General features: G+C 38.3%; 1 protein-coding gene across 1 annotated transcript in view; it reads right to left on the bottom strand.

Moving 5' to 3' along the window:
* The window catches only part of CENPI (centromere protein I), a 90170-nt gene extending 78119 nt beyond the window's left edge, over positions 1 to 12051 (bottom strand). The window contains exons 1-5 of the mRNA XM_045994486.1: positions 11985 to 12051; positions 10060 to 10292; positions 8914 to 9051; positions 4105 to 4223; positions 3711 to 3818 (exon numbers count right to left, since the gene is read on the bottom strand). Coding sequence (XP_045850442.1) covers positions 3711 to 3818; positions 4105 to 4223; positions 8914 to 9051; positions 10060 to 10279 — 585 coding nt within the window. The 5' untranslated portion in view covers positions 10280 to 10292; positions 11985 to 12051. The remainder of the gene's footprint in view (positions 1 to 3710; positions 3819 to 4104; positions 4224 to 8913; positions 9052 to 10059; positions 10293 to 11984) is intronic.
* Between the last annotated feature and the right edge of the window lie 680 nt (positions 12052 to 12731).

The raw sequence follows: 12731 nt of genomic DNA, 5'->3' as shown, positions 1-12731 counted from the left end.
CATTTTATCAAGTGTGTATTTTGTACTTACAGCACATATCAGTTTGGCCCAGCCATATTTCCATTGTTCACTAGTCACATGAAATTAATGGCTACCATTCGGGACAGCATAAGTACAGAAACTAGTAGGTGCTCAATAAATATTTTTTTAAAAAGTAAGCTCTACACCCAACATGGGGCTTGAACCCATGACTCCAAGATCAAGGGTTGCTACTGAGTTCTACTGACTGAGCCAGCCAGGAGAACCTCAATAAATAATTTTTAAAGAATACTGGTGTCAGAACACAAAGAACTTTCAGAACGCCAGGAACAGAAGAAAAAAATACATAATCTAACACTTTTTTTTTTACATTTTAACATCTCTGAAAATAATAATCTTACAATTGATGTCATCTGAGAGTTTCAATGACAGCATTATTTTGTAGTGGTTCATAAGATAAAGATGCATCTTATAACTGATGGCATCTTAGAGTTGATAAAATAACTGTGTATATAAAGCACCTAGTACCTGGCATATAGGCCTCATATAAATTATTTATTATGGCTTACTCATATTTCCATTCCCAATACTAAATTCACTGTCAGGCATAGTACACAGTTAATACATATTCATTAAGTGAACTTCTACAGCATACCCTGTGACCTTTGTACATCTAAATCCAAATATATTATATGCCTTCCAAAACTACCTTCTTCTCACAAACTTTCTTTTATGGTCAAAGATACCATCATTCTGGGCCATATTGACTTAAAAACCTCAGATCTTTATCTCTTGACCCTTCCCTTAATCCAGTTTAGGGATCAGATCCTGTCAATTCTTCGTTTATAACCTCCCCCCAAATTTGCCCTTTCAATTTTTCATTTCCACAACCACCTCCTTAGACTAGGACAGTAACTCTCAAACTTTTTGGTCTCAGTACTCTTTACATTCTTAAAATTAGAGGATCCCACAGAGCTATTCTTTATCTGGATTTTATCTATTGATATTCATCATATTAGAAATTAAAACTGAGAAACTTAAAAATGCTTATTAATCCACTAAAAATAATAAACCCATTACATGTTAACATGACATATTTGATGAAAAACTATATTTTCCCAAAAAAATGACTAGAGTAACATAGTTTTACATTTCTAAATTCTATTTAATGTTTCTGACTTAATAGAATACAGCTGGATTCTCTACTTTAGCACTAAACCTGCTATGTTGTTTTAACTGAAGTACATGAAGACAATCCAGCCTCACACAGATATGTGTAGTTGGAAAAGAAAGCAATATTTTAGTAGCTTTTTCAGAACACTGTATATTAGTCTTGATAAATGGTATTCTCTTAAGGGTTAGCCACAATGTGGAATCTGAAACCTTACCAATGGACTCTCTTTGTACTATTCCATTACAGTTCATTGCTATATAAAATTAAAGTCTACTGAAAAAAATGTTAAATAAATACATAAAATTCAGTGATATATCTTTCATTGTGAATTGATCTTTTACCCATGCATAATTTTACAACATCATACCTGGTCATCTGGAAAATATTGGTTCATTGAGTTACACCAACCTTCCAAATATTGACACATTTCATTATACAATATCTAAAAATCACATTCATTAATACTGTTACCAATTTCATTTGAAAAGTTTAAGTACTGGGAAGTTATCAAGTTCACAGTGGTAGATACAAATTTTCCAAACTCATAATTTTCACTTGAAAGCTCAAATCTTATCACTGGCAACAAATACTGTGAGTTGTTTTCTTTGAAATGAGAAGCAGGCTTTTCATTTTTGAAAAAAACATCTGCCAAATACCCATGTCTGGATAATCATAGTTTATATGTCAGTCATTTTTGCAAGTAAAAATGGTATTCCATGAAGAAAGCAGCTAGTTTAGCTCACAACTCAATAATACAAGAGCTTTTCCTGAGGACTGCAGTTTAGTATACAGAAGGGATTTATTTGTATTCCCCACTTTATCACACAGAATATTAAAGACATGTCTCAAAGGCTGAAATTTAATAAAATTAATGAATTTTTACTGCTTCATTTGGGACACTGAGAGAAACTAGCTTAAAAAAAAAAAACTTTAGTGAAGAATAAAATGACCATTAATACAGTTTGGCCCCACTGCCCTGATTCTTGCTAAGGCACCAGCAGTTTTACTCACCACTACTTTAGCACTATCAGTGCAAATGTCAACTCAATGAAAATACCAGATAGTATCTTGATATTGCTATGAAAATAATTTTGACCTCTCAGAACTCCCGTAACAGGGAGCCACAAGAGGTCCACAGATCAAATTTGAGAACTGCTAGTCTAGGACTTCATCATGTTATACCTGGATTATCAGGTTAGTCTCCTATTTTTCCCAACACTAGCCTCTCTCCTTATTCATAGTGTTTGTCATTATTAAACGTAACTTCCCTACAATTCTGCTTTCAACATGTTCTGCCAAAAAATTATGTGATTTCCCCCACTGGATAGAGGATAAATTCCAAATCAGCTAGCATCACCTTCAGAGACCTCTACAATCTTTCCTCATCTAACCTTTTCAGCCTTACCTTCCACCACTCCCTGACACAACTGTAAGTCAGTCTGATCTATTTAAGGTCTCTGGAAACAAAATTTACACAGCTCACAACTTTGCTTGAAACGTTCCCATTATATAAAATATTATTTCCTTTTATCAAATCTTAAATCCTATTCCACCTTCAAGGCCTAGCTCAATGCCCAAATACTTTATGATACTTTTTCTAATCATTGGTTTACAGTGTTCTCTTCCTTCCTGGAAATATCACCACAATCACTATCCTCACATTATCATATACTGTCTTTGATAATTTAACTTTTGTGTTGTTTATTTAATTTTACATGCTTTCCACCAACTGGATTAAAAACCCTGGAATACAGACACTCTGCTAAACTTTTTTTTTTTTAAAGTAGGCTCCACACCCAGTGTGGAGCCCAACGTGGGGTGTGAACTCACAACCCTGAGATCAAGACCTGAGCTGAGATCAAGAGTCAGACACTTAACCAGCAGTGCTACCCAGGTGCCCCAGCACTTTGAGTCTTCTACAACACCTAGTACAATGTAACAAACAGAGTAAAAACATCAGTTTTTAAAAATGAAATCAATGAATGAATTCCCTTTCCAAAGGCAAGAGGAATTTGGTTAGATGAATGATTCACATGGTCTATGAAGTACTGATGGTCCTTGAAAGTCTTCCAGGTGGACAGTAGATTGACTTCCTAGAGTTATTAATGTTTTCAATGGGAATAATTATGCTATTTAATCAGAATCAGCCCATTGGCATCTCATCAAAAGCAATCCTCTCTTTCTCATTAATTCTGATGAGGTTTTTGCAGTGTTAATCAAGAAAATGTAGAATAAGTGACCCATAGGACCTGTTGAAGTGGTTTTAGACAGAAAAGATGGCAATCATTGCTCTAAATTAGCAGAGACTCCAATGTGGAGTCAATACTATTCGTAACATTTTTATTTCCTTAAAAAAAGATATAAATAAATGTGATAAAAACATTATATTTGTTAATATGAGAGGTACAAGGGTGTTTGTTATGTTATACTTTCTCCTTTTCTATATGTTTGATGTATTTTAAAATAAGGAAAAATGCTCTTTGAAGTATACATGGTATGTCAACATACAAGAACATGCCATTTGACTGGTACATAATGTTGTCCAGTTTTTACTTACCAGTGCATCATCTTGCAATGAAGCAAAAAAGAAGCCATAGAGCAAGTTAATTTGATCCTTGTGATCAATGAAGTCAAACATTGCAACCAGCCAACGATAAAAAAGTACCTGTTGAGAGACAAAATGCTTATCTTTAGAGAAATATAACTGGCACAGGAGAGAGCTTAATTCCCCACTCAAGGCTGTTTTAGAAGCTTCTAGCATAAAGTAGGATAATAGATTTTATTTCTCAGTAAAATTTTCCGCTTGAGCAAAGTCCCTGCATCAAGCTATATTGTTCCAAAACTACAGCCTTTGCACAAAAGGCCACTGCCATTACTCCATAAGTGGCTTTTCCTCGCCAGCCCTTAAGTGGTTCTGAAGGGCTTATCATCAAACTGTTTAAAAAGATTACCTTGGTGCTACCAGAACACTTGCCAACACAAAGCCAGGAGACCGCCTTAACCACAGAATCTTCTGATATTAGAGTTGTTGGAATCATACACTTCAATATCCGAGTGTTTACAGCACTCCCTAGAAAGCAAACTCCAAATTAAACTACATTTTAGAAACTTGATTGTTTCTTTACTATTATTCACTTAGTCCTAAAATCTCACTTTATACTGAAGACAATAAAAAAGTAGTATTTGATATCTCTTATCATTTTTACAAAACAGTTTCAAACAAAAATATATCTTTAAGTTCTAATATAACAATAAAGCAAATTCTTTGGCTCTGTATTTCTTTTTAAAAAGGAAGGATGCTGGGGCGCCTGGGTGGCTCAGTGGGTTAAAGCTTCTGCCTTCGGCTCAGGTCATGATCCCAGTGTCCTTGGATCAAGCCCCACATTGGGCTCTCTGCTCAGCAGGGAGCCTGCTTCCTCCTCTCTCTCTGCCTGCCTCTCTGCCTACTTGTGATCTCTAGTCTGTCAGATAAATGAATAAAATCTTTTTTTTAAAAAAAAGGAAGGATGCCTACAAGGTTTCTTTTTGGCATGATGAATATGTTTGGGAATTAGAGAGTGGTGATGGTTGTACAACTCTGTGAATATGCTAAAAAATATCCTGAACTGCATGCTTTAAAAGAGTGAATTCAGGGGTGCCTGGGTGGCTCAGTGGATTAAGCCTCTGCCTTTGGCTCAGGTCATGGTCTCCGGGTCCTGGGATCGAGCCTCACATCAGGCTCTCTGCTCAGGAGGGAGCCTGCTTCCCCCTTTCTCTCTGCCTGCCTCTCTGCCTACTTGTGATCTCTCTCTGTCAAATAAATAAAATCTTTAAGAAAAGAGTGAATTCTATGGTATGTGAATTATACTTCAAAAAAAAGTCTTAAGAAAATTTCAAGGATTTTTTTAAAAGACTTATTTATTTCAGAAAGAGAGCACGCATGTGCCAGAGCAGGGGAAGGGTAGAGGAAGAGGGAGAGAAATCCACAAATTGACTTCCCACTGAGTGCAGAGGCTGACAGGGGGCTCAATCCCAAGACTCTAAGATAATGACCTAAGCCAAAACCAAGAGTCGGACGCTTAGCCAACTGAGCCACCCAGGAACCCCAAGATTATTTCTTATTTTGTTATTATTTTTTAATGGCACAATAGATTCTGACTTATTTATAACTACTGACAGACATCTTGCATGAACTGGTTCATTTAAGAATAAACTAAATAAATATATTTGTATTCTCCATCCCTCCCAAAAAGTGGGGAGGATAGCAGAATGTGCCATTAACTATTCTTGGAATTAGCTAGCAGTAATAATATTTTATACTGGTCCAATCTTTCCATCATACTCTCTGGGCTTCCATGGTATTCTCCCATCTGGTAATAGAAGTGACGTTGCAAATAACTTTTTATACACCCTATATCAATTTCTGCTTATTAAGTCTTCAAGAATTAAATGTATATCTCATCAATATTTTTGGTATGTAAGCATTGTTTCATTTACATTATAATATGGTGATCACAACCACTCACTGAAAAAACATTGTTCTCAACTTCTCATGCAAATAGAATTCTCAAAAACATCTTGGATCCATGCATCTTTAACCACTGTTTTACATGCATTAGTGTGCTGATCACATCCATTCACTATAATAATACTGTTCTCAATTTCTGCAAGTAGCATTCTTAGAAATATTTATATGTGTCTTTAAACACTGTTTTATATGTATTATAGCATGATGATCACATCCACTCACTGAAATAGCACTGATCTTAACTTTGCCTGCAAGTAGCATTCTCAGAAACATCTTATACACATCTTTTTTTCCCGAGGGTAAAGACTTCTCTTTATTTTATTTATTTATTTATTTTTAAGATTTTATTTATTTATTTGACAGACAGAGATCACAAGGAGGCAGAGAGGCAGGCAGAGAGAGAAGAGAGAGAGAAGCAGGCTCCCCACTGAGCAGAGAGCCTGATGCGGGGCTCGATCCCAGGACCCTGAGATCATGACCTGAGCCGAAGGCAGAGGCTTAACCCACTGAGCCACCCAGGTGCCCCTATTTGTTTATTTTTGAAATAAAAAGTGTGTAGGCAAGCCTGGGTGGCTCAGTAGGTTAAGCGTTTGCCTTTGGCTCGGGTCAGAATCCCAGGGTCCTTGGATCAAATTCTGCATCGGGTTTCCTGCTCAGCAGGTAGCCTGCTTCTCCCTCTGCTGGCTGCTCCCACTGCTTGTGCGTTCTTGCACTTTCTCTCCAACAAATAAAATCTTTAATAAGAAAAATGAATAAACTTTGCCAAACGTAAAACAAACCAAAAAACCTACCTAAAATCAAGAAGAAAAGAAAAGAATTCTAGCTACACATCTTGACAAGCTGTGTGATCTTAGACAAGGTTCTTCAGCCATCTGAGCCTTGGCTTTTCTATAAGTAAAATGGGGATAAAGTATCTACCTCCTAGTGTTGTGAAATGGTAAATGTCCATCACTCAGCCTATGATTAACTATGAGATAGTAATTTCCCAAGGAACTGTAGCTACTGTTATTATCCAGTCAAGGATAAGTAGGATGTTCCAGATTTCCTAGCTCAATGCTATATATTATAGACTCAATAAATGCTATTAAATTTTTAAAATTTTTAAAATAAAATAAAATAAAAAATAAAATTTATATTTCAGATGTATGTGATGATATGATATACATATACATAGTGGAAATGATTATTACAGCTACACTAATTTATGTATAATCTCATGTTGTTACCATTTTTTGTGTGGTGAGAGCACCTGAAATCTACTCTCTTACCAAATTTCCAGTATTCAATACAGTATTATTAACTGTAATCATCATGCTGTACATTAGATCTCTAAATTTGTTCATGCTACACACATTCTCAATTTCTACCCCATCATTCTGCAGAGAAGGAAGAAAGCAGTGATGGAAGGTAATGAATCATAAGAATAAAAATTTCTGTATTCCACCATGGTTTCTTGTTTTCATTTTCTTTTTTCCCCCACTCCCATCCCCTAACCCTTCTAAAGCTTAAAACAGTCTGACCACTAACACTTCACACACGTACCAAATTCAAGGGGTGAATTCAATACAGACTCAATACTTACGTCCCAGTGACTTTTTAACTTCTAAAGTGTCTGAAGTCCTTTTGTACTTAATATGACATTTCAAACACACCTGCCCCTGAATATGAATTTCAACTTAGCAGAAGATCTACAGGTAAAGATACAGTGGTGATGGAAGATATCACAGAAATAATTAAAAGGAGATAAACAATTAAGGGGGCCCTAACTGACATCACCAATTCCAGCTTAAGGGAAAAGTGAAAAGTTAGAATAAAAACCCAGAGATTATGTTTAAAATTGTCATATGTAAGTTTCCACGGCTGAGGCATGCATTTGCCACAAGACCTGGCAAACATCATGAAAACCTTTTAACCATTCATTTCTGAGATATCAAAAAAGAGAAATTCCAATATAGAAAACACTTGTATATCCCATACATGTTTTAAGAGACGGGAGAAAATTCTCAATAGACACTCATCAGTTAAACATGGGTTCCTGGGAAGATAACAGAACCAAACAATCTGAAACCACTTATAAGAGCCAATTCAAATTTCACTTTGTAGGAAAACAGAGAGAACTAATCTAGTAAAAGTAGAGAACTAAAATACCTGAGAGTCATATTTTGAATTCGGCTAGTAGTGTGTTATTGCTTTAAAACACACACCCCTGCAAAACATGATGTTAGGGTATACACAAAGGAACCCAATATGCAAGACCCAGGAAAGAGTATATAAAGCATCCAGTTTTGATAGATGTCTTAATATTTCAAAAAAAAAATAACCAGTAGAAAACCCAGTAGCTGGGGCGCCTGGGTGGCTCAGTGGATTAAGCCGCTGCCTTCGGCTCAGGTCATGATCTCAGGGTCCTGGGATCGAGCCCCGCATCGGGCTCTCTGCTCTGCAGGGAGCCTGCTTCCTCCTCTCTCTCTGCCTGCCTCTCTGCCTACTTGTGACCTCTCTCTCTATCAAATAAATAAATAAAATCTTTAAAAAAAAAAAAAAAAGAAAACCCAGTAGCAATATGATGTGGTATAAACACTAGAAGGGGAGTTAGGAGATCTGAGCTCCCCAGTTCTAGCTCTGACATTAAACAAGTCTCTTTAACAACTCTGGGTCTCTGTTTCCCCGCCTTTAAAATGAGGATAGATGTTCAAGGCCTAAAATACCTTCTGAGTCTGAAAAAATAAATAATAAGAATACTGGCCAGGTGTTCTTTCTTTCTAAGAACCCCTCCCTCTCCATTAAGTCCTCCCCAAGGCACTTAGAACAGGAAAGGAAGCATTTCCACAAAAGAAAAAGCATCTTTACTGTTAAGGTCAAACACAATGGAATGGAGACAGTTTCAAAAGGGATTTGCCATAGTAAGTGATCCTAAAAGCAATGAAAGAGACTAAGTGATCTCTTAAGCTGTCTTATCTATACTTCTTAAGAGAAATACTAAAAATGACTCCCATGTATTTGTGACAAGAGTCTATACATTCTATTTGTAAAGACATGTAATAACTAACCATTCTCAGTATATATACACAGAAACTTCTGGTTCATAAGATAACTTAAACACAAAAAAGTCCCACTTTATGATCTTACCAGATTGGTTTTATGTAGAAAATAATACAAATAAAGTACTGCAACTGATTCCAATAAACAATCTATTTCAAAGTCTGGAAGGCAAAATTAATAGCAAACTGATGACAAATGTATCCCCTTATCATACCAAATTTGCCACTGAGTGCCACATTTAATAGAACATCAATTTCTTCCGGAGCTAACCCATTCTTCCACGCCACGTTTTCCACAGTTTTCAAGTGCTTTTCCAAGATTTTATCTTTACTCTGTGAAGTTTTAACGGAATCTGGAAAAAGGAACAATATTAAATAGTGGGACCTTTAAAATTTTTTCAGTCCTCAACCTCAACAGTTACAACTTAGGATACTTAAAAGAAATAGCTTTTTTTTTTTTTTTAAGTAGGCTCTACACTCACCATGGAACCCAACATGGGGCTTGAAATCACAACCCTGAGATCAAGACCTATGCTAAGATTGAGAGCCAGACACTTAACCAACTGAGTCACCCAGGTGCTCCTAAACAAATAGATCTATGTTAAAAATGCCTTCCCCAAAACCTTTCAAAGCCTGTAAAATTCTAGAATATTTAACAGCAATAGAGGAACAGCACCTTCAGTGATGAAAACTGAATCGTGTCCTGGCATCTCTGCTCTAAACTAACTAAAAGTACTGAACTTAGACTATAAGCAGATTCAATACTAGGACTGTAGCTCCCAAACTTCGCTGCAAATTGGAATCACCTAGGGAGTCTTTTAAAAATCCTGATGCCCAGACTGCATTCCATGCCAATAAAATGAGAATGTCTTATAGTGGATGCCAGGCATCAGTGTTTTTTAAAGATTCCGAGATAAGGGGTTCCTGGGGGGTTCAGTGGGTTAGAGCCTCTGTCTTCAGTTCAGGTCATGATCCTAGGGTCCTGGGATGGAGCCCCGCATCCAGCTCTCTGCTCAGCGGGGAGCCTGCTTCCCTCCACCCTCTCTCTCTCTCTGCCTGCCTCTCTGCCTACTTGTGATTTTTGTCTGTCAAATAAATAAATAAAATCTTTAAAAAAAAAAAGATTCCAAGATAATCTCAATGTGCGAATGTGCGACAGCTTGGAAAATACCAAGAATTTTCTTTGTTGTTGTATCCCCAGTACCCAGCATACTGGTATTAGGAAGCACTCAATAAATGCCTATTAAATAAAGAAAAGCATGAATTGAGCAAAAATATGCTTTCCTTTAAAAATCCATAAGAAAAAGTCTAGGACATTTTTACAGCAATAGAACTTTCATAAGGAAAATTATCTGTCTTACCCTTCTCAAAGTATCTCACTGCTATTTGCAGAGCATCTTCTCCTTGATCATCAGCATGTCCATAATCCTCTGCTGGATTGTCTTGTTCATCATTCAAGCTGCGCTTTGAGTCATCCAGGTCTTCTTTTTCTTCCCCCGCCAGATTAGTCTGATAACTATCACTAACTTGCGAAGTCCTCTTTTGAGCCTGAGAGTCCTTAACTCTCTTTTGAGATGACATTATTGCACATGCTCTATACAGAAACAAGTGTCAAGTTACCATTAAACAAACCATCCTTTTTTACTCCACAAAGACAGGAAGCATATCTGCTTTGTATTCCCAACATTTAGTACACAATACCTAGGATACAAACAATACAGACTCACACAAACACAAAAACCCTAAAAACCATCCAGGCAACAAAAAGGCTAACTTTCACAGAAGCCCTTGACCTAAACAGGAATAGGGAGAAACAACTCTCCAGGGTAATATTCACCAGTTGAACCAGACTTCTTGTGGAAAAAAATCAAGCACAAGCAACATAGCAAGTTCTCCTAAAATGGCTCTACCACAAAATCAAGTCCAAAACTAATCCATCTCATACATTCAATCTTGCTTTTTCCACTCACTCCTATTTTTCTCCCCCCACCCTTGATTTTGTTTTTAATCTTTTACACTCTCCACTTCATAAGTGCTAAGTTAAAACAGCTTAGTTCAAAAGTCAAACTGGTGACCAAACTAAGGACTCTCACAACAGAATCATTCCCCATTAATTAAGTCATTTATCCAGTAAATAATTATTGAACATCATCAAAAGCAAAGCACAGTTTTAGTTACTAGGGATAAAATAGAACAGTCAAGGTCTCTGATCTCTTGAAACTTATGGGGGTAGGGTGGGAGGAGTGTGAGAGAGGGGAGTGACACCATCTGATTTAAGACTTTCCAGCTGCAGTGTGGAGAACAGAATGTTGGGAGTCAAGGAGTGAAAACAGACGAATTTTTATTTTTATTTTTTAAAAAAGATTTTACTTACTTATTTGACAGAGAGAGAGTGCAAGAGAGGGAATACAAGCAGGGGGAGTGGAAAGGAAGAAGCAGGCTCCCAGCTGAGCAGGAAGCCCCATGCGGGGCTCAATCCCAGTACCCTGGGATCATGACCTGAGCCAAAGGCAGATGGTTAACCCACTGAGCCCAGGTGCCCTGAAGGCTTTTTAAAAAATTCGTCTGGGGGCGTCTGGGTGACTCAGTAAATTCGTCTGGGGGCATCTGGGTGACTCAGTCGATTAAGTGGCTGCTTGTATTCCATCTCTCGCTGTCTCTCTCTGTCATATAAATAAATAAAATCTTTAAAAAATAATTAGTTAAAATTTAAAAGCCTTCACCAGTCCAGAAGAAATATGACTGTAGTCTGAACTAGGCCTAAGATAGCTGTGGACAAAGTAAAAAATGATACGTTTTGGAGATATACTGGGCAAGGCCGTGATAAAAAGAACAGGATGTACGAAAAAGGAATGAGAGGAACCCAGAAAGACTTAAGTTTTGGCTTCAAATGGGAAAAACTAAGGAAATCGTTGGAATGACAGTTAATCACACCTCCCTAGAACATGAGGCCAGAGCTGGAGAGCGATATGTGTATCTAACCCATTGGAAGGTTCCGAGTTCCAAGTAGTTTCCTGGGGTCCGAAAAAAGGACGGGAGAGCAGCTTCTCACCCCATCCAGCTGAACCGTCCCATCGCCTCCCAGAAACCCAGCCCCTCACAGACCGCCACTGCAGAGAGCAAACTCGATCAGGACGACTGACCCACTGGACAGTTATCTGAGCCACATCTGAGCCACCGATCCCTGCCACATCTTGCAGAAGAGTTCTGCTCAGAAATCAGGAGAGTCCCTCTGCTCTGAGAGTCCCCACTTCGCGCGTTCTTTAAAAAAGTAAAAGTACCTCACCTATCATACTCCTCAGTCGCAAAGCTTCAGGAATCCGAACGCCGCCTCCCGGATTCAAAAGAGCGGGCCCCGCCCCGCGCATGCGCTTCTTTAGAGACCCAGGCTGCCCTAGGCAGAGCGGCGCGCTCTGCTGAAGCCTGATTGGTTGGGTTACAACTCAACGGCGCGAGGAGGCGCGGGCGCGCCGACGCTGACGCAGATCCAATCACGAGAACCTCTTGCCCCGCCCGCCCCGGGTAGGGGACCCACGGCTTGTGGGCCTTTGCTGCTGGAGCTAGCTGATTGGCTGGCGTTCCCACTGTCCTAATAATGTTCGCATTCGTCATTTTGCGTAATTTGCGGCAATTAGTGTCCTTATTCCTGAATTTAACGAGAGTAATTACAGTGATAATTTTGCTCAGATTGACCCTCAAGTATCCGAACTTTATAGGAAAATATGAAACTGCAAACTTCGCAATAAGGGCTGCTTATCTCTCGCTGAACAGGAGACTTAGGTTATTGAGTCTATGACTTCCGAAGCCGTCGCTTTTCCCAGGCAAAGTTCCGGGGTGGGAGGAAAGGACGGCTGGATCTGCCCTCTTTTGACCGAGGGCGGGCATACGTATCTTGCAGGATTTGCCAAAAACCTGCGTCTTAAGCTAGAAGTGGCACCTTTCACGTAACCTACCAGGCAACACATACAGATTTCTAACTTTGAGGAATCAATGAGTCTTAAAGAAACTGGCTGAAACAGCAACAAGGGTTTAG

This window comes from Meles meles, chromosome X (assembly GCF_922984935.1).
Source record: "Meles meles chromosome X, mMelMel3.1 paternal haplotype, whole genome shotgun sequence".
NCBI lineage: Eukaryota > Metazoa > Chordata > Mammalia > Carnivora > Mustelidae > Meles > Meles meles.
The sequence above is the reverse complement of the archived record's forward strand: the minus strand, read 5'-3'. Positions and strand labels throughout refer to the sequence as shown.